At 45.7% G+C, this 22618-nt stretch overlaps 1 protein-coding gene and 1 pseudogene across 6 annotated transcripts in view; both read right to left on the bottom strand.

The window, feature by feature from the left end:
* LOC134207693 (signal transducer and transcription activator-like) overlaps window positions 1-22618 on the bottom strand; it is a 345148-nt gene that overhangs the window by 58665 nt on the left and 263865 nt on the right. For 5 of the 6 annotated variants that reach the window (XM_062683487.1, XM_062683489.1, XM_062683493.1 and 2 more), the window contains 4 exons: window positions 2782-3039; window positions 1609-2582; window positions 1389-1512; window positions 1194-1317 (listed from right to left, as the gene is read on the bottom strand). In XM_062683487.1, the coding sequence (XP_062539471.1) occupies window positions 1194-1317; window positions 1389-1512; window positions 1609-2582; window positions 2782-2909 (1350 nt within the window). In that variant the 5' untranslated portion in view covers window positions 2910-3039. The remainder of the gene's footprint in view (window positions 1-1193; window positions 1318-1388; window positions 1513-1608; window positions 2583-2781; window positions 3040-22618) is intronic. The other variant, XM_062683491.1, reaches the window with a different exon arrangement.
* On the bottom strand, window positions 617-714 carry LOC134208447 (U6 spliceosomal RNA; annotated as a pseudogene).

Below are 22618 nucleotides of genomic sequence, written 5' to 3'. Positions count from 1 at the left end.
CAGAATAAAAAATTCCACCGAGGTTTGGACCAACAGGTTATCTCCCGATTGCGACTGGGCAAACTCGGTTGTCCCATAATTTTAAGAAAGAAATTTCCGCATAATTTGCAATATCTGTGGGATCCTCAACATCTCCAAACAATTCCTGTGCCACTGCCCCCAAGAATCCGGCCCCCAGGAAAGCTTACGAGATACCAACCAGCATCCAGGATGCCCTCGCGGATAATCCGGGCATATTTGCAGCCCTCATCTTTTTTCTCAAGGATGGAGACTTCTATTGCCTCATTTGCCTGCGATAACCTGGGCTGTAAGTCTATCAACAGGAAGTAAGGATACAGCCCCTAAACTTTTTATTATTAATTTTAAGAGAGATTGAAATAGTATAATGTAAAAGGTAAAATACTATATGAACATTTTTTCCTTAGTAAGCGCCCAAAACAGATTTCGCCAAGGGCGCCGGAAGACCACGCTACGGCTCTGTCTACAAGCAAATTATAGTCATTCCATACTCTTCAGACAATCACTCATATCATAAGTATTAACCAGGATAGTGCGAAGTAGAGTACAGTATGGTACATCTTATACTCCATAAAAAAAACCGTAGGTAAAGATGTTCAGCAATGTAGAACACTTCACTATTTTGCATGTCCATCTTGCGCAGGGCCATGCCAATCTTCTCTGTATCCAATTTAGTACATATAAGCCCGGAGCAGAGGAGGCCATAATTTGCTCCTTCGACAAATAAGAGTCGATACGGAAGCGTGGAAAAACCGGCATAATTGAAGAGACGAAAATTCCACAACTAATTTGGAAGATCATTTACAAATCAACAATAAAGTGAAACACGACTTCTGTGGACGTTCCAAACGGAAATATCTTAGAACTTCCTACTTCTTCTAGAAGCATTAGAATCACGCGCATTTTCCAATACTAATTTTTTAATAAATAAATGGCTAAGATGATAAGTAGGTAAGATGATCAGATTTTTTTGGGGTTCCGAGTTATAAGAAAATAGCCATGGGATTAGGAAGAGTGACATGCACCTTTATGTAAACATCCCATGACGCCCATCAGAGAAATAGGAAAAAACTAGCACTGACTGATCAGAGCACGGCAAGCACTTACCGAAAAGACTAAATCAGAGAAATAGGATAAATCTAGCACTGATTGATCAGAGCACAGCAAGCACTTACCGAAAAGACTAAATCGCCATGCCCAACGGCAAAACTGGACTGGAACAGCAGGGCAAACTTCTCATCCATTACGCTCTCCGTGCCCTTCTTTTCCGCTCGCTTGATTTTTTTAAGTTGCATATTCCTACAATGAACCAGACGAAACAGCAAATTAGCATTCGTTCGCACCCAATCGGACACAACAACCCAACTCACCTAAAACTAACCGATAACTGCTTAGTGGTTTCGTTGTACTCTAGATTTCCTGTATTATTCATGATTTCGCCACACGACTGCTCCGACGCTTTGTTGGACTGCTGCGTGGCCTGTGCTTGTGCTTCTGTTCATAAGGGAAAACAAAATCAGTGAAAATGTTAGTTCGTATGACGGACCAATAGACCGGAAAAGCGATTCTGTACCGCTGCCTCGCACTTACCTGAAATAATCGAAACCCGAACCAACGGGTTGCTCATGCGGATATTGAGCGTGTTGCCAATGAGCAGCCGGACGGTCGCCGCAAACCTGGTATTAGTCTTCATTACCTGCGGCGGTTGCTTCTCGATGATGAAGGTTGTCGTGATGAGGGCTTTTAGCAGGTTGGTCACATCGGAGTGGGCCTGCGGCAGCAAGTCTAGCAAGTTGGGTTCCTCTATGTTGAGCTTGGATTTGTTTTTGATCGCCAATCGGATCTGGTCCTTTGTGTTCCAGATGATTTCGGCCAAATTTTCGCACCACGCCTGGATGGTGTCCAGATTGCTAGCGCTCATTCCGGATGCGCCGTTACCGGCGAAACCCTGGTTGATCTTCCACTGTGACAGGTACTTGTGGAGAACTTTCTCTTGCACCTGTGACGTCAGCTGGATGGTTTTGCGGAAGTTGTCGACCAGGGCCAGGCGCTTGCCGGTGATGTGGGTTACCGTTTCGTTCACGTTACGTTCCTGCTGGGCCAGAGCGGCCCGGGCGTGCTCTCGCACCTGGAGGTTTTCGGTGGTTTCCAGCTGTGCTTTGTTCTTGGTAATTTCGTGCACTTCGAGCAGTAGGTGCTCGTAGTCTTTGACCAGATTTCGGTTGTCAGTTTCGTTGGCCCGCACCAACATCTGCAGCTGCTGCAGTCCGTTTATGACTTCTGCTACTTCCGGATCCTGCACGTTGCCGCATTCTTCGGGATAAATTACACACTGCCGTTCCCGCTGGAGGCAGTTGATTAGATGTGAATACAACTGGACGGGGTTGTGTGAGAACAGTTGCCGAAAGTTGCGGGCCGACTCGTTGAGGCGGATCCGAACGGTTACGTTGTCTTCCGGCAGGTTGATGGCCGTCCGGTCAAGTTCGTTGATTAGCTGGTTGAGGAAGGTGGCCGCCTCCTGCTCGTAGGCGCTGTCTTGTTCGTGTTGGAAGACCGGAGCGTTGCTGGTGGGAGGAGACAAAAGAGAACAATTGGGTTGAATTTTTTTTAGGCTCATGAAGTTCTTATAAGTGTTTACTTATATCAAGTCCAAATCTACTCCAAAACAACTAAATGATTTAGAAACAATTTGGTTCACGGAATCTTAAAATTATTCATTTTAGTGTCAGCAAAGTGTGCATATAATATTTCTAAACAACTTACAGCAATCGTTCCTCGAGCCATTCTGCCAGGTAGTGCCGCACCTCAATCGGAAAACTGTTGCCGTAGATGTACTGGATCTGATCGAGAAGGTGTTTCGGCAGTTGGTTGACGCTCCTCCACAGCGACATCGTTGCGAAATTTTGCGTGATTCAATGAATTACCGGTGGCTTTCTCAACCACCTACTGTCGAATTTGTTACAAATGAATTCTTCTCGTCCTGCCACTGTAACGGGTGGGACGCCGTGTTACTCTATCAATCTGGAAAAGTGAGCGAAACAGAACAAAAAATATAAATTAGTATTAAAAACTTCTCTAAGTAGACTGAAACAGAATTATTATTACTGAAGCTTTTTGTTCGGTCGTTTTTACTTTGAGACAGGATAATCTTCCCCAAGTTGTAATCTCGATCCATCTAGTTAGTAATTCCATTCACCGCTTGCTAATTCTACCAATACGAATTAATCCCATTTCGAATTCTGAATAAAGGAAAAACTGTCGAAAAAACGACAGTCTGAAGTCAGGCGGTAGAAAAAGCACAACTCTCAATCCTCGTGTATAATTAATTTCGGGAAAGTGGGCGTCTCTGTTAAGCTTGAAAGCTTCTTCTTCTTCTTATTGGCATTACATCCCCACACTGGGACATTGCCGCCTCGCAGCTTAGTGTTCATTAAGCACTTCCACAGTTATTAACTGCGAGGTTTCTAAGCCAAGTTACCATTTTTGCATTCGTATATCATGAGGCTAGCACGATGATACTTTTATGCCCAGGGAAGTCGAGGCAATTTCCAATCCGAAAATTGTCTAGACCGGCACCGGGAATCGAACCCAGCCACCCTCAGCATGGTCTTGCTTTATAGCCGCGCGTCTTACCGCACGGCTAAGGAGGGCCTTAAGCTTGAAAGCCGGCGGCAGTAACTCATTCTCTCCACATACATTAATGATTCTACTGACGTAGCAAGCAGCCGGGCGAGCGCTCGGAAACAAATTTCACTCAGCTGCTCAGAGGGCCGAGGAAACTTTTCTAATGAAATTATTATTATTTGTTGCCTCCTCGAGCAGCCGCCGCCGTGTCCCAGCCCCAATTCAGCCCAGGTGGTCCATCCGGACCACTCGAGCGACTCTCCTGACTGGTTGTTGGATGGGGCCATCTGAATCAGATAGACATTTGCTCCGTTTCACAGCTTGCCACACTTCGTTCCTGTTATCACACGAACAACTGCAACAATCAGGACCTTTCACCGTCATCAGGCGGTCGTCTTTAATGCTCATTTTTCGCCTTTCAAAAAGTCACAAATTATTAATGAGCCGAGCGATGAGGGGACCACCGCCTGCCAGCTCCAGCCTTGTCAACGCCGTCATCGTCCGGAAGTCCTTCGGCGAGGAACATGTTGTTTATTGTGTTGAATCATTGAATGGTCGAACGGGAAAATATGTTTTTACTGGCGAGCTTAAAGAGTAGTTTATTATTTATTGGTTATAGTTCGCCTTGCAAAATTAATACATAGATGAGAAAATAAAGGAGGAGAAATGCAGCAATTGAGGAAAACTAAAACCCAGATCAATCCACCTAGCGTTGGTGGTGTCTTCCTCGCGCCTTAAAAAAATAAGAAAAATACATAAGAGAGATGTCGAAATAGCATTCTATGGGGATACATTTTACTTTTTACATCAATTAATTTAAATGCGCTGTAGCTATATTCAAAAATAGCTAAATTTTCTTTGTTTTTGATTTTTTTTTCAAGCGAGACCCTTGGCAATTTCTGTGATTCTGTCTTCTATCAAAAATACTAAGAAAATAGATACAAGAAAAAACGGCAGAATAATAAAAAAAAAAACAAAAAAAAAACCCTTGCAACCATTTCAGGGCTTCCACTTACAATTGTTAGGGGCATTTGTACGGGAAATTATTTTGAAGTTCTATGGCAAAATCACTTGCATTTCAATTAGAAACGCTTTGAATTTCCTCGGGAAATTCTCTTTAATTACCACGATTTTTTCTTTTGAATTTTCGCGGGAAATTCTTCTTAATTTCCGCGTTTTTTTCACCGGAAAATTCTTCTATATTTCATCGAGAAAAGCTTCTAAATGTCATAGGAAAAACATTCCGAATTGGAACCAGCGACCTATGGATCACGGCCACCATATTGAAAGAAAGAACTGTAAAAAGAAAGAAGTAAAGAAGTAAAAAGTAAGAAGTTTGAGAAGTAAGAAGTGAGAAGTGACAAATTCGAAGTGAGAATTGTGAAGTGAGATGTGAGAAAAGAAAAACAAAAAGTGAAAAGTAAATTATGAAAAGTGAGAAATGAGAAGAAATAAATGTGAAGTGAGAAGTAAAAATTAAGAAGTGAGAAGAAATAAATGTGAAGTGAGAAGTAAGAATTGAGATGTGAGAAGTGAAAAGTGAGAGATCAGTAGTAAGAAGTGCAAAATTTGAGAAGTGAGAAGTGAAAGGTTCAAAATGAGAATAGAAAATTAAGAAGTAAGCAGCAAGAAGAGAAATGCGAGAAGTGAGAAATGCGAAGTGAGAAGTGAAAAGTGGGAAGGGAGAAGTGAGAAGTGTGAAGTGATTGATGAGAAGTGAGAAATGAAAAGTGAAAAGAGTGAAGTGAGAACTGAGAAGTAAGAGGACCAAGTAGTGAGAAGTGAAAAGTGAGGTGAAAATTTATTATTTATTCCTCCTCATCATTCCTCTTTCTTCCTTCCTGCTTTCCTTGAGAATTTAGAAATGAAAAAATTGTGAAGTAAGAACTGCTAGGTGAGAAGTGAGAAGCGAAAGTTAAAACGTGAGTAGAGAAAAGTGAGAAGTGTTGACATCGAACATTTAATTTCTCGCTTCTCAATTCTCACTTTTTACTATTCGTTTCTAACATCACTTAATAAAGAAATCAGTTTTAACTATTCGGCCAAACGGCCTTCGACCAAATGGCATTTCGCAAATGACCCTAAACCATATTTCTACATGTTATGAAAAGTGTTTGATATTTCGGAAGAAAAATATATATGTGCTCTCTATCTCGATACCTCCTTAACTCGATGGTCCCTTCAATATCGAGTACGAGTTCACTGTAGTTCGCGCGGTTGAGTGAGTAAATGAATTGGTACGCGATTGGACGTGTTTTGTGTATGATGCGAAACCTTTGTAAGATCCGGCTTACTTTATTCTGCTTAGGCCGGTTCCTAAGTAAATTAATGAATATACTTCAATTATTTTTCAGCATATATTTACTATTAAATTGATTTCGCCGCCTCCAAGAATATGGCCATTCGTAGCACCTACTTCCAACACAGCCTTCCGTATCGGTACACCTGGAGATCACCACTGAAGACAGAATCACAAATCGACCACGTCCTGATTGATGGACGGCACTTCTCCAACATTATCGACGTCAGGACATATCGTGGCGCTAACATCGACTCTGACCACTATCTGGTGATGGTTAAACTGCGCCCAAAACTATCCGTCATCAACAATGTTCGGTACCGACGACCGCCGCGGTACGACCTAGAGCGACTGAAGCAACCTGATGTCGCCACTGCATACGCGCAGCATCTCGAGGCAGCGTTGCCGGAAGATGGTGAGCTCGATGGGGCCCCTCTTGAGGACTGCTGGAATACAGTCAAAGCAGCCATTAACGACGCAGCGGAGAACAACGTCGGGTATATGGGTCGAAGTCGACGGAACGATTGGTTCGACGAAGAGTGCAGACAGATTCTGGAGGAGAAGGACGCAGCGCGGGCGGTCGCGCTGCAGCAAGGTACCCGGCAGAACGTGGAACGTTATAGACGGAAGCGGAGACAGCAGACCCGCCTTTTTCAGGAGAAGAAACGCCGCCTGGAAGAAGCGGAGTGCGAGGAGATGGAACAGCTGTGCCGTTCTCAAGATACACGCAAGTTCTATCAGAAGCTCAACGCATCCCGCAAAGGCTTCGTGCCGCGAGCCGAAATGTGCCGGGATAAGGATGGGAGCATCTTGACGGGCAAACGTGTGGTGATCGAAAGGTGGAAGCAGCACTACGAGGAACATCTGAATGGCGCTGAGAGTACAGGCAGTGAAAGTCAAGGCAGCGGAGGAGATGACTACGTCAGTTCAGCGGACGATGGAAGCCAACCAGCCCCAACCTTGAGGGAAGTTAAGGATGCCATCCAACAGCTAAAGACCAATAAAGCAGCTGGTAAGGATGGTATCGGAGCTGAGCTCATCAAGATGGCCCCGGAAAAGCTGGCCACTTGCTTGCACAAACTGATAGTCAGAATCTGGGAAACCGAACAGCTTCCGGAGGAGTGGAAGGAATATTATATGCCCCATCTACAAGTAAGGCGACAAGCTGGAGTGTGAGAACTTTCGAACGATCACCATCCTTAATGCCGCCTACAAAGTGATATCCCAGATCATCTTCCGTCGTCTGTCACCATTAGTGAATGAGTTCGTGGGAAGTTATCAAGCCGGCTTCGTTGACGGCCGCTCGACAACGGACCAGATCTTTACTGTACGGCAAATCCTTCAAAATGCCGTGAATACCAGGTCCCAATGCACCATCTGTTCGTTGATTTCAAAGCGACATACGACAGTATAGACCGCGTAGAGCTATGGAAAACTATGGACGAGATCAGCTTTCCTGGGAAGCTTACCAGACTGATCAAAGCACAGTGGATGGTGTGCAAAACTGTGTGAAGATTTCGGGCGAACAGTCCAGTTCGTTCGAATCGCGCCGGGGACTAAGACAAGGTGATGGACTTTCGTGCCTGTTATTCAACATTGCGCTAAAAGGTGTCATGCGGAGAGCCGGGTGTAACAGCCGGGGTACGATTTTCAACAGATCCAGTCAATTTATTTGCTTCGCGGATGACATGGACATTGTCGGCCGAACATTTGCAAAGGTGGCAGAACTGTACACCCGCCTGAAACGTGAAGCAACGAAAGTTGGACTGGTGGTGAATGCGTCAAAGACAAAGTACATGCTTGTGGGCGGAAACGAGCGCGACAGGGCCCGCCTGGGTAGCAGTGTTACGATAGACGGGGATACCTTCGAGGTGGTCGAGGAATTCGTCTACCTCGGATCCTTGCTAACGGCTGACAACAACGTTAGTCGTGAAATACGAAGGCGCATCATCTGTGGAAGTCGGGCCTACTACTGGCTCCAGAGGAAACTGCGGTCAAAACAAATTCGCCACCGCACCAAATGTGTCATGTACAAGACATTAATAAGATCGGTTGTCCTCTACGGACATGAAACATGGACAATGCTCGAGGAGGACTTGCAAGCACTCGTAGTATTCGAGAGACGGGTGCTTAGGACCATCTTTGGCGGTGTGCAATAAGACGGTGTGTGGCGGCGTCGAATGAACCACGAGCTCGACTAACTCTACGGAGAACCTAGTATACAGACGGTAGCTAATGCCGCACGGGTACGATGGGCAGGACATGTTGCAAGAATGCCGGACAGCAACCCTGCAAAAATGGTGTTCGCTACCGATCCGGCAGGTACGAGACGGTGTAGAGCGCAGCGAGCGAGATGGGCAGACCAGGTGCAAAATTACTTGGCGAGCGTGGGGCGTATCCGAGGATGGAGAGATGCGGCCTCGAACCGTGCATTGTGGCGTCAAATTGTTGATTCAGTGTTATCTGTTTAGATGTTAACTAAATAAATGAATGAATGAACGATGCTACTTTTATGCCCAGGGAAGTCGAGACAATTTCCAATCCGAAAATTGCCTAGACCGGCACCTGGAATCGGACCCAGCCATCATCAGCATGGTCTTGCTTTGTAGCCGCGAATCACAATTATTTATTTAAGAAATTATTGTTTTCATTTTCCAAAGTAGTGAGATGGAAAAGTTTGTAAGTTAACCCACAAAAATAGTTTAATTGGACAAAACCCACGCGCCATGCGAGCAAAAAATAATGCCAAAATGAATTTGATTTGTTGACAACCTACCACTCACTTCTGCTTGTGCAACTGACAATCATTACCGAAAACCACACATGTCTTCAAATACGATACATTTAAAACCCATTTCCTAACGATGAAAATAACCGGTCACATCAACTGGGCGGTATCTTAATTTTCCAATTTATCTTCAATTCCATTATTGGTGAGAGACGATGGCCGCAATATGGCAGACCGCCACCTGGTCCCCAAATGGAGTTGTACCCATAGAAGTAATGAAAGACGCAGTTTGCTATTTTCGTCCTGTCGAACCAGCGTACAGCAATTGCTTGCAGCGGTGACAAGGGGTAAAATCATGCGAACTAGAATGGACAGGTTGACAGCTTGCTCGGTTTGAGAGAAATTGTAACATTAATTGTACCCCGTGTGACATGAAGTCGTTAGTTGGCATAATGTTCTTAAGCATAATTGTCGCTTGACATAATGATTGTGCATACAAATAAAGTAAGCTAGAATAGACAAGTCGAAAAACTTTGTTATTAGTAATCATCTACCTACATACTTTTTTCCATCGATGTTCATCATATCATCATCCACAATCAAAAATTCAATTGAGGCGTTAGGTAATTAATCGTAATTAGCAATTAGGTTTTAGGTAATCAATTTTCAATAATCAATTGCAATCTTTTGCGATCAATTGATATGTACAGACACAATATAGAATCGTCGAGCTGCTTCGAAATGCTGAGCAATCAACAAAAAATGTTGTATTAAAACCCACAATTAATTAAAAACATTTATTTGATCTTGTCATAAAACGAGTTAGTACTATCCCATTTAATACCACCACTTGATTGTAATTTTACAGATACGTATTTCGTCTTGTATTTGACTCGACTTCTGTTGAGCTCTGTAAAGTTACATTACAATCAAGTGGGGGAATTAAATGGGATAGTACTGACAAACTCTATAAATAAGTGGTGATTATGACAAACGACCAAATCCCATACGGCCATCATCGAAAGTCAACATTCCAGTCACTGAGCATTCCATGGGTACCACATCTTATGTACGAAGAATACTTCACGACGTATCGTGATAACAAGAAGACGAGGATGCCGGAAAGTCCACCCATCGAGTTCGAAGAAACGACGACGATAGAACAGCGTAACATCAATTTCCGCTAAGGATCTCCTTCCCACCCTCCACAAAAGCACCGCTACCGAAACCGTTTAAATTGATTCCGATAGTCGTCGATAACCCCGTGACAATCTACTAGGATCGGGTCCCACCCCTCTATTATCGCTACCGTCCTATCGACGGGGCCCAACCCACCGCAATAAGCGGAACATCGCGCCACGCTCCGCAGCAAAGCGATAATGAACCAACAGACGGGTAAGAGGCAAGTATCATGTTAACACGTTCGAAACGCGCATTCTGCGGCTTTCTTCCTTCGCGCGCGACCCGTAGAGCCAAACTATGCATACACCTGTTCGTCACCGGTTTGCTGCTGCTGCTGCCGCCGCGCGCGCCGCTGGCCATCGACAACGTTCGCGTTCTGCGTTGAATTATCTCTTCGCAGACCCGTCGCCAGTCGTTCGTCGGTTGCCGTTGCCGGTGGGAGTGGCGGGCGTGGCGCATAAGTGATGCTTCGAAGAGCAATTGAAAACCGATCATCTTTTTACATCGTTGTCGGTCTACTGTTCAACTGCATGCTTCTTCGTAAAGGTAATTGTTTTATCTCACAGAATGGGGATTTTAGTGACCAAAAGTGAAAATTAGAAAATAAAATGCAATATTTGAAACAGGGTTGTTGCTTTTTAAAATAGTGATTTTGAGCGAAAACAAAAAATTGAATTATAGACAGTTTTATTACTATTAGGATCAAATCCATGCCAACGCTAGTGCTGTATTGGTCGTTGTTCTCCGGAGGATAATAAAAATATCAGACAAGCGATTGGGTATTTTGTTGCTAAGCCAGCAAAGCCGAATTATTTAAATTTACTCAAAACAATTAAAATTCAAGTCTGGTTAAGTTCGTGAGAGGCTCATCGTCCATTTGATCACAACCACTTGCAACAGATCTCCGTCCTTTAAAAAAACACAACAGGAACAAAAGTCTTGCTATTAGTACCATAGGTTTGGTCTAAGGTTAAGTTCACTGTACGAAGCTTATGTATGGTTATGTAATTCGTCAAGTTCGGAATTACAAATAATCAACAAAACATAACACATTTAGCATCAAATTTTGCCAAAAATCGTGTTATGTGAGCTCTGTCTACTGTACGATGTGGGGAATTGAGGTCTTGCTTATTTAACCCCATGTTCTCATATTGCTCAAATTCCTTACAAATAACCTCACATTACCGGATATTTGAGTCGAGGCTTCATTCGCGTTGTGTCGAGACTTATGTCTTATGTCCAATCCCTATTCACTATACGCAAATCTGTACAGAATAAACCTTGTCGATAGCAACTTATGTTCTGCTCGGAAAATGGCGCCTCCAGAGAGGGACTATTGGATACCCTAGTGGCCCGAGGTAAACAACCCTTCCAGGAGATAAGAGGTGTTTTGGGGGATCGTGATGTGGTCTATATGCAAGCCATTTATAGTTTTCTTTGTTCCTCTGACATACAAGTCTAATACTTTTGTTTTTTTCTTTTTCTTCAAAGTTGTTTTTTTGGTTTTGTCTCTGTCTTTCTGTCCCGTAGAGCGCCGTAGCTCTGGCCGTCATGAAGATGCTCCCATTCGAACCATTATTCGAGCACGAAGACATACTACATTGTCCCCGAAGCCAAATGACCGGATGAGCCGCTGAAATTCCTTGATTATGATGATTCCCTGATTCCTGAATCCTAAGCCCCGTTCATCCTTAAACATTGTAAACCTAACCTCGAGTCACCACGAGTATTATTTTTATTTATTCAGACTAAGGCCGGAGTGGCCTGTGCGGTATATAAGAGTCTTCTCCATTCGGCTCGGTCCATGGCTACACGTCGCCAACCACGCAGTCTACGGAGGGTCCGCAAGTCATCTTCCACCTGATCGATCCACCTTGCCCGCTGCGCACCTCGCCTTCTTGTGCCCGTCGGATCGTTGTCGAGAACCATTTTCACCGGGTTACTGTCCGACATTCTGGCTACGTGCCCGGCCCATCGCAGTCGTCCGATTTTCGCGGTGTGAACGATGGATGGTTCTCCCAACAGCTGATTCAACTCGTGGTTCATTCGCCTCCTCCACGCACCGTCCACCATCTGCACCCCACCAAAGATAGTATGCAACACTTTCCTTTCGAAAACTCCCAGTGCGCGTTGGTCCTCCGCGAGCATCGTCCAGGTCTCGTGTCCGTAGAGAACTACCGGTCTAATTAGCGTTTTGTAGATTGTCAGTTTGGTACGGCGGCGAACTCTATTCGATCGGAGCGTCTTGCGGAGTCCAAAGTACGTACGATTTCCAGCCACTATGCGTCTCCGAATTTCTCTGCTGGTGTCATTTTCGGCTGTCACCAGTGAGCCCAAGTACACAAATTCTTCTACCACCTCGATTTCATCCGCACCGATGCAAACTCGCGGTGGGTGGCTCACATTGTCTTCTCTTGAACCTCTGCCTATCATGTACTTCGTCTTCGACGTGTTGATGACTAGTCCGATCCGCTTAGCTTCCCTCTTCAGTCTGATGTAGGCTTCCTCCATCTTCTCAAAGTTACGTGCCATAATATCTATGTCGTCGGCGAAACCAAATAGCTGGACGGACTTATTGAAAATTGTACCACTCGTGTTAATCCCTGCTCTTCGTATTACCCCTTCCAAAGCGATGTTGAATAGCAAACACGAAAGACCATCACCTTTCCGTAACCCTCTGCGGGTTTCGAAGGGACTCGAGAATGCCCCTGAAACTCGAACTACGCACATCACCCGATCCATCGTCGCTTTGATCAACCGTGTCAGTTTATCCGGAGAACCGTGTTCGTGCATTAGCTGCCATAGCTGGTCCCGATCGATTGTATCATATGCGGCTTTGAAGTCGATGAATAGATGATGTGTGGGCACGTTGTATTCGCGGCATTTCTGCAGTACTTGGCGAATGGCGAACACCTGGTCCGTGGTGGAGCGTTCGCCCATAAAACCCGCCTGGTACTGCCCCACGAACTCCCTTGCAGTTGGTGCTAGTCGACGGCATAAAATTTGGGAGAGTACCTTGTAGGCGGCGTTCAGCAATGTGATTGCGCGGTAGTTGCTACAATCCAGCTTATCGCCCTTTTTGTAGATGGGACACACGACACCTTCCATCCACTCCTGCGGCAAAACTTCCTCCTCCCAAATCTTGGTAATGACCCAGTGGCGCGCTAACCAGTGCCTCACCACCGTGTTTAAATAGCTCTCCTGGTAGTTGGTCAACCCCAGGGGCTTTGTTGTTCTTCAGCCGGCCAATCTCCTCCTGGATTTCCTGGAGATCCGGAGCCGGTAGAATTATGTCCTGCGCGCGTTCTCCCAGGTCCATCACCATACCGCCATCTTCGTCTGCCACATCGCCATTCAGGTGCTCTTCGTAGTGCTGCCGCCACCTTTGGATCACCTCACGCTCGTTCGTAAGAAGGTTCCCGTTTATGTCCTTACACATATCAGGCTGTGGCACGTGGCCCTTACGTGAACGGTTTAACTTCTCATAGAACTTTCGTGTGTTATTAGCGCGGTACAGTTGCTCCGTTTCTTCACGGTCTCGATCTTCCTGCTGGCGTTTTTCCTCCGGAAAATCGAGTTTTGTCTGTTCCGCGCCTGTTTATATCGTGCCTCGTTCGCCCTCGTGCGGTGTTGCAGCAATCTCGCCCATGCTGCATTCTTCTCTTCCACTAACTGCTCACATTCGCCGTCATACCAGTCGTTTCTCTGATCCGGGGGCACCGTGCCTAGTGCAGCGGTTGCGGTGCTACCAATGGCGGATCGAATATCTCTCCAGCCATCTTCAAGAGACGCTGCGCCTAGCTGCTCTTCCGTTGGAAGTGCCACTTCCAGCTGCTGCGCGTATTCTTGGGCTAGTCTACCGTCTTGTAGCCGCCCAATGTTAAGCCGCGGCGTCCGACTTCGACGCGTGTTGTACACCGTCGAGAGTTTTGAGCGCAGGCATACTGCAACGAGGTAGTGGTCGGATTCAATATTCGCACTGCAGTAAGTGCGGACATTCGTGATGTCGGAGAAGAATTTACCGTCGATTAGAACGTGATCGATTTGGTTTTCCGTTTCTTGGTTAGGTGATCTCCATGTGGCCTTGTGGATATTTTTGCGGGGGAAGAAGGTGCTTCGGACTACCATTCCGCGGGAGGCTGCGAAGTTTATGCATCGTTGGCCGTTGTCATCCGATACGGTGTGCAGACTATCCGGTCCGATGACCGGTCTATACATTTCCTTCCATTTCCATTTCACCACGAGTACGTTGGCTTATTTTCCTCTCTTACTAATTTAATAATAAGATTATGTCGATTGCACATATCACAAAAAACGTGGCTACGTAAAGTGTTATACACGCCTGAGCCTACCAAATAAACGAACTTGAAAAAAATCTCACATTACTTCTGATCCAGAAGTTTCCAGGGAGTCGAGTGCAGTTGGCTGCTATGCCTCTTGAAAGGAGGCTTCCGAGCCTCTTGAAAGGAGGCTTCCGAGCCTCTTGAAAGGAGGCTTCCGAGCCTCTTGAAAGGAGGCTTTCGAGCCTCTTGAAAGGAGGCTTCCGAGCCTCTTGAAAGGAGGCTTCCGAGCCTCTTGAAAGGAGGCTTCCAAGCCTCTTGAAAGGAGGCTGGAGCCTCTTGAAAGGAGGCTTCCAGGCCTCTTGAAAGGATGCTTCCGAGCCTCCTGAGAGGAGGCTTCCGGGCATCTTGAAGGGAGGCTTCCGGCCCTCTTGCAAGGAGGCTTGAGCCTCTTGAAGGAGGCTTCCGGGCCTCTTGAAAGGAGGCTTCTGAGCCTCTTGAAAGGAGGCTTCCAGCCTCTTGAAAGGAGGCTTCCGAGCCTCTTGAAAGGAGGCTTCGAGCCTCTTGAAAGGAGGCTTCCGAGCCTCTTGAAAGGAGGCTTCCAGCCTCTTGAAGGAGGCCTGAGCCTCTTGAAAGGAGGCTTCTGAGCCTCTTGAAAGGAGGCTTCCTGAGCCTCTTGAAAGGAGGCTTCCTGAGCCTCTTGAAAGGGAGGCTTCTGAGCTCTTGAAAGGAGGCTCTGAGCCTCTTGAAAGGAGGCTTCCAGGCCTCTTGAAGGAGGCCAGGCCTCTTGAAGGAGGCTGAGGCCTCTTGAAGGAGGCTTCCGAGCCTCTTGAAAGGAGGCTTCCGAGCCTCTTGAAAGGAGGCTTCCGAGCCTCTTGAAAGGAGGCTTCCGAGCCTCTTGAAAGGAGGCTTCCGAGCCTCTTGAAAGGAGGCTTCCGAGCCTTTTGAAGGAGGCTTCCGAGCCTCTTGAAAGGAGGCTTCCGAGCCTTTTGAAGGAGGCTTCCGAGCCTCTTGAAAGGAGGCTTCCGAGCCTCTTGAAAGGAGGCTTCCGAGCCTCTTGAAAGGAGGCTTCCGAGCCTCTTGAAAGGAGGCTTCCTGAGCCTCTTGAAAGGAGGCTTCCAGGCCTCTTGAAAGGAGGCTTCCAGGCCTCTTGAAAGGAGGCTTCCGAGCCTCTTGAAAGGAGGCTTGAGCCTCTTGAAAGGAGGCTCTGAGCCTCTTGAAAGGAGGCTACCGAGCCTCTTGAAAGGAGGCTACCGAGCCTCTTGAAAGGAGGCTACCGAGCCTCTTGAAAGGAGGCTACCGAGCCACTTGAAAGGAGGCTACCGAGCCTCTTGAAAGGAAGCTTCCGAGCCTCTTGAATGGAGGCTTCCGAGCTTCTTGAGAAGAGGCTTCCGAGCCTCTTGAAAAGAGACTTCCATGCCTCTTGAAAGGAGGCTTCCGAACTTCTTGAAAGGAGGCTTCCAAGCCTCTTGAACGGAGGCTTCCGAGCCTCTTGAACGGAGGCTTCCGAGCCTCTTGAAAGGAGGTTTCCGAGCCTCTTGAAAGGGGGCTTCCGAGCCTCTTGAAAGGATGCTTCCGAGCCTTTGAAAAGAGGCTTCCGAGCCTCTTGAGAGAAAGCTCTTGAACAAAAGCTTCCGAGCCTCTTGAACGGAGGCTTCCGAACCTCTTGAACGGAGACTTCCGAGCCTATTGAACGGAGGCTTCCGAGCCTCTTGAACAGAGGCTTCTTGAATGGAGGTTTCCTAGCCTCTTGAAAGGAGGCTTCCGAGCCTCGTGAAAGGAGGTTTCCGAGCCTCTTGAAAGGGGGCTTCCGAGCCTCTTGAAAGGAGGCTTCCGAGCCTCTAGAAAGGAGGCTTCCGAGCCTCTTGAAAGGAGGCTTCCGAGCCTCTTGAAAGGGGGCTTCCTAGCATTTTGAAAGGGGGCTTCCGAGCCTCTTGAACGGAGGCTTCCGAGCCTCTTGAAAGGAGGTTTCCGAGCCTCTTGAAAGGAGGTTTCCGAGCCTCTTGAAAGGGGGCTTCCGAGCCTCTTGAGAGGATGCTTCCGAGCCTTTGAAAAGAGGCTCCCGAGTCTCTTGAGAGAAAGCTCTTGAACGGAAGCTTCCGAGCCTCTTGAACGGAGGCTTCCGAACCTCTTGAACGGAGGCTTCCGAGCCTCTTGAACGGAGGCTTCCGAGCCTCATGAACAGAGGCTTCTTGAATGGAGGCTTCCGAGACTTTTGAACGGAGGCTTCCGAGCCTCTTGAACGGAAGCTTCCGAGCCTCTTGAACGGAGGCTTCCAAGCCTCTTGAAAGGAGGCTTCCGAGCCTCTTGAAAGGAGGTTTCCGAGCTTCTTGAAAGGGGGCTTCCGAGCCTCTTGAAAGGGGCTTCCGAGTCTCTTGAAAGGGGGCTTCCTAGCCTTTTGAAAGGGGGCTTCCGAGCCTTTGAAAAGAGGCTTCCGAGCCTCTTGAGAGAAGAGTTTCGAGCTTCTTCAAAGGAGGCTTCCGAGTCTTCTCAAAGGATGCTTCCGAACCTCTTCAGATGAGGTCTCCGAGCCTCTTCAAAAAAGGCTTCCAAACATCTTCAAAGTAGACTTCCGTGCTCCTTAAAAAGAGGATTCCAAGCCGCTTAAAGGGAGGCTTCCGAGCCTCTTGAACGGAACCTTCCGAGCCTCTTGAAAGGAGGCTTCCGAGCATCTTGAAAGGAGGCTTCCGAGCCTCTTGAAAGGAGGCTTCCGAGCCTCTTGAAAGGAAGCTTCCGAGCCTCTTGAAAGGAGGCTTCCGAGCCTCTTGAAAGGAGGCTTCCGAGTCTCTTGAAAGGAGGCTTCCGGGCCTCTTGAAAGGAGGCTTCCGAGCCCCTTGAAAGGAGGCTTTTGAGCCTCTTGAAAGGAGGCTTTCGAGGAGGCTTCTTGAAAGGAGGCTTCCGAGCGTCTTGAAAGGAGGCTTCCAAACATCTTGAAAGGAGGTTTCCGAGTCTCCTTAAAGGAGGTTTTCAAGCCTCTTGAAAGAAGGCTTCCAAGCCTCTTGAAAGGAGGCTTCCGAGCCTCTTGAAAGGAGGATTCTGAGCCTCTTGAAAGGAGGCTTCCGAGCCTCTTGAAAGGAGGCTTCCGAGCCTCTTGAAAGGAGGCTTCCGAGCCTCTTGAAAGGAGGCTTCCGAGCCTCTTGAAAGGAGGCTTCCGAGCCTCTTGAAAGGAGCTTTCTGTGTCTCTTGAAAGGAGGCTTCCGAGCCTCTTGAAAGGAGGCTTCCGAGCCTCTTGAAAGGAGGCTTCCGAGCCTCTTGAAAGGAGGCTTCCTGAGCCTCTTGAAAGGAGGCTTCTGAGCCTCTTGAAAGGAGGCCTGAGCCTCTTGAAAGGAGGCTTCCGAGCCTCTTGAAAGGAGGCTTCCGAGCCTTTGAAAGGAGGCTTCCGAGCCTCTTGAAAGGAGGCTTCCGAGCCTCTTGAAAGGAGGCTTCCGAGCCTCTTGAAAGGAGGCTTCCGAGCCTCTTGAAAGGAGGCTTCCGAGCCTCTTGAAAGGAGGCTTCCGAGCCTCTTGAAAGGAGGCTTCCGAGCCTCATGACAGGAGACTTCCGAGCCTCATGACAGGAGACTTCCGAGCCTCTTGATAGAAGATTTCCGAGCCTCTTGAGTGGAGGCTTTCGAGTCTATTGAGAGGAGGCTTCCGAGCCTATTGAGAGGAGGCTTCCGAGCCTATTGAGAGGAGGCTTCCGAGCTTCTTGAAAAGAGGCTTCCGAGCCTCTTGAAAGAAGACTTTCGAACCTCCTGAAAGGAGACTTCCGAGCATCTTGAAAGAAGGCTACCGAGCTTCTTGAAAGGAGGCTTCCGAGCCTCTTGAGAGGAGGCTTCCGAGCCGCTTAGAAAGAAGCTTCCGAGCGTCTTGAAAGGAGGCTTCCGAGCCTCTTGAAAGAAGGCTTCCGAGCCTCTTGAAATGAGGCTTCCGAGCCTCTTGAAATGAGGCTTCCGAGCCTCATGACAGGAGGCTTCCGAGCCTCTTGAGTGGAGGCTTTCGAGCCTATTGAGAGGAGGCTTCCGAGCTTCTTGAAAAGAGACTTCCGAGCCTCTTGAAAGAAGACTTCCGAACCTCCTGAAAGGAGACTTCCGAGCATCTTAAAAGAAGGCTACCGAGCTTCTTGAAAGGATGCTTCCGAGCCTCTTGAAAGGAGGCTTCCAAGCCTCTTGATAGAAGATTTCCGAGCCTCTTCAAAGGAGGCTTCCGAGCCTCTTGAGAGGAGGCTTCCGATCCTATTGAGAGGAGGCTTCCGAGCTTCTTGAAAAGAGGCTTCCAAGCCTCTTGAAAGGAGACTTCCGAGCCTTTTGAAAGGAGACTTCCGAACCTCTTGAAAGGAGACTTCCGAGCATATTAAAAGGAGGCTTCCGAGCCTCTTAAAAAGAGGCTTCCGAGCCTCTTAAAAGTCTCTTAAAAGTCTCTTGAAAGGAGGCTTCCGAGCCTCTTGAGACAAGGCTTCGTAGCCTCTTGCCTCTAGCCTCTTGAAAGGAGGCTTCCGAGCCTCTTGGAAGAAGGCTTCCGAGCCTCTTGAAAGAAGGCTTCCGAGCCTCTTGAAAGGAGGCTTCCGAGTGTTTTGAAAGAAGGCTTCCGAGCCTCTTGAAAATAGGCTTCCGAGCCTCTTAAGAGGGGGTTTCTGAGCCTCTTTAATTGTTGATTTTAAAAACAATGATTTATAATTGTATTGAATGCTAGCAAAACGTGCCCTGCGTTGCTCGGGTTTGTTGTTGAATTTGGCGTTCCTAAAGTGAATTTATGAGTGTTTTGTGATGCTCTCTACATAAAATTTCGTGCAATTGCGTTGTGTTTCCTTACAACTCATCCTATTATTTATTTTAATGATTTTCCAACTTTTCACGTCGATTTTGCAAACTCCTTGTACACACTTAGTTTTTATTGCTGCAGCACGGCAAAAATCCGCACAGCCGCGCTCCAGTAAAATTAAAAACTGATATTCCATCGAAAATTACGTTTTTTAGCTGATTTTCGGCAAATTATTTGCTGATTTCCAAAAACATGTTTGCTGGGGCACGGATGTATCTCGGTAAAAGTTTAACATTTTGCTGACATACCGGTAAAAAAAAAATAAGTGTCACACGCGTGTCAGTGTCGGCGCATCAGTCAAGTAGTGCTGACCGTGGCGGAGGGTCTAGGTTAGGGTTACCGCTCTTGAACATCATCTCATAGCTCCTATGTTCATCCCATAAAAAACAAGGCATGGAAAAAATGATTTGATTTTCATTTTTATGATTTTGTTCAGCAGTGAGCACGCATGTTAGCTAAAAAAAAAAGCGACAAAGCAGGTGCTGTATTTCTTTGTTTAGCGATGAGATGAATAAATGTTCAGTGAGGTGGAAAACGGAACAGTTTCCCTATATATTAACACAGTTGATTCCTAAACTAATAAAATAATGAAAAAATCGATCCATCCATTCGTGAGTTATATTGCCTCAAAGGAAACGCAAACTCATTTTTATACACCGACGAGAAGATTAACGTATATAATTTTCAGAACAAAAAATGAAAAGTAGCATGCTTTTTTGTTCTATTGTGAAATTCCTGAACACTGCCCAGCGGCCAAAAGCAAGATTCCTGCTGGCTGTCGTTTTTGTCATTACGTGAAACATAATATATTAATTATTATATTAATTAATTACGGCGCTTTATTTTGCAGACAAATTGTCACAAAAAACAGATGTTATAACACATGCAATTTATGGTGGCAATGATGGCAATGATGCATCAAATTCAATGTAAATAATATCACATTTTTTGCTGTAGGCTTCCAGTTTTCATTTCTTTTTTTTTTTCAAAACATGATCTCATTATAGATTGCTAACTTATCTACTTAGATCGCCTTTCTTACGACAAATCACATTCGCTGCTTATGTCAATGTCATAGCACTCAACATTTCATTACTTATTTGTGGTGTGTATGTCTTACCAAATTCTCCATTACCTCGAGGTCTCCAGTGAACCTTGCGAGCAAAGGCCTAGGATTGCCAATCCGAAGACGGCGAGTTTGATTCTCGGTCCGGTCTAGGATGTTTTCGGGTTGGAAACATTCTCGACTTCCTGGGAATATGTGTACCTGGTATGCATTGTACTGGCCACACGAGATACATACTCATGCAATGGCGGACATAGGAAAAGCTTTCAACTAATTTCTCAAAGATAAAGCTGATAATAGTAATAATAATTTTAACTAATAAATGAGGAAATGCTCATAGAATACTAAGTTGAAAAGCACGCCAAGTTCCAGTTACCAAATCTTTTCTTGTTATTCCACCGTACTACAATAATCCGTCTATTTGAAGTTTAATCGATGCATTTTCGCAAATACATCATCCAGCTGGGCTCACATAAATCACCTCCATCAGTACTGCGTTGGTTATGAATGAGAGATACCCGGTATTCCGCCGAGTTTAATCAATTTACTTCTAATCTCACCTAAACTATCAAACCGACACGAATGCACTTTTACTCCATTGCATTGGCATTCGTAATTAATTCAGTGCATCGCCGCACTCTCGCCGCACTGCCACTTGTCGCCTCTATGATCAGTCAGTCAGTGCCATTATCCAGCTGGTGTCGTCGTCGTCGATGCGGTTCCGTTCGGAATGAGATTTCCGCGAAAACACGTCCATAAATCAATCCAGCGGGCAGTTTAAGCCAGCCGCAATGGTGGATAGCGCGCGGGATTGCAGCTTCTTGGTCGTAGAACTGAGCCGGTTGACCGACCGACCGAACGATGACGGATGGGTGACAGAATGTTGCATTTATGTGCATTTAATCACCAGGAGAAAGGAATGAAGCTTCATCTTTAGCCTTGCGAATACAATATTCTTCCGGGAATGCTAAGCATTTCAGGTCTACGGGGGTCTATGGAGGTGGCATTGATAAGATGAATAGCTTTTTATCACTGGCATGGACGTCACGTTTATTGAAATCTGATATCTTTATATGGGTAATAAACTTGTGGATTTTATTTCTCGTCATCGTTTCGTGAATTAAACTCAGGTTCCATATTTATAATGTTTTACTAATCTAATCAGCACATCTTATCGGAGGCAATGAGAAGTTTTATTCAATTCTTCTCTTTTTAGGACAGCTGAGTTTTCGCTGAGAGTTTCGCTTTCAAAAGAGCGAATGTTCGTTAGGGTTTGGCCCACACCTGTAATACAGCACATATCGCATATCAGTGCTAGGTTTCCTATTCATATGGGATAAATATGCGATTGTTGGCAGTAATCAAATTATAGTTGATTGATAATCTAACTGTAATCAAATGGTTATCGCACGTGAATCAAAAATTAATAGAGTGGAAGTCGATCGATCATTGGCATAACATCCCCCACTGGGACATTGTCGCCTCACAGCTTTCTATCTTTCAAGTTACCACTTTTGCATTTGTATATCATGAGGCTAACACGATGATACTTTTATGCCCAGGGAAGTCGAGAAAATTCCCAACCGAAGACCGGAGCGGGATTCGAACCCAGCCATCCTCAGCATGGTCTTTCTTTGTAGCAGCGCATCGTACCGCACGGCTAAGGAGGGGCCCCTTGACAATCATATGAACATTGAATACGCCAAATTTATTACACAACGGATAGTTATAAAAAGCAATTAGTAGTACAAAAAAAATAATACAAAAATATATATAATTAGTACTAAAAATTCCTTCGGAAATTCCAATGGAATATTCTTAGGAATTTCAGAAGAAATTCCTTTGGGAATTTGGCAGAATAATTTGCGTATACTTTATCAAAAATCAAATTTATCAAATTTCAATTCTTGTAACAAGTTTCTCTAAAAGTTCATGTATGAATTCCGACAACACTTTTAGTGGAAATAATTCGCATTTCTTGGGCGTTTTTTTTTATTTTGATTGTCTTGGAATTTCAGCCAAAATCTCCTAGAATATCTGCGAAAACTTCTCCGACAATTCCTGCAGAAATTCATTATTCGTGTGAAATCCGCTAAGTATTTAATCGTAAATGAAATAATCAATCAGAAACTGACAAATATCTCGGAATTACAAAGAACTTGACAAGGTGAAAATAGGTGTCCATGTTCGTCAATAGACATGTTTTGTGATGTTCAAATAAACGTCTCTAGATCTGGCATTTTATTTATTAAATATTCACCTTAAACTAAATCCGCGCCCAATCCGGATTCAGGGAGGACAGAAACAACTGTAAAATTTGCGGTTTTTTAGGCAAATTGGACAATATTGGAGCTTAAGGGTACGCAAGTGGTGCGTGATTCCGTTGCCTAATGAACAAACCCATCTATCACGAGCATTATCGAATGTGCCACCAACAGTGGTTTCTCATGGAGTCCCAACTTCTGCAATGACTTAATAGGTTTAAGCAAACAAAGAAACCAAAACGTAACAATATTTAATGGAACCTCTGTCCACAGCATCGGTGAAAAAGACTTAGCTCTAGGCACAATTCAACGTTCCGGAGATCCAGAATTGCAATATGATCAGTCTGTTTAACGGAAT

Source organism: Armigeres subalbatus, chromosome 1 (genome assembly GCF_024139115.2).
Source record: "Armigeres subalbatus isolate Guangzhou_Male chromosome 1, GZ_Asu_2, whole genome shotgun sequence".
NCBI lineage: Eukaryota > Metazoa > Arthropoda > Insecta > Diptera > Culicidae > Armigeres > Armigeres subalbatus.
The sequence above is the reverse complement of the archived record's forward strand: the minus strand, read 5'-3'. Positions and strand labels throughout refer to the sequence as shown.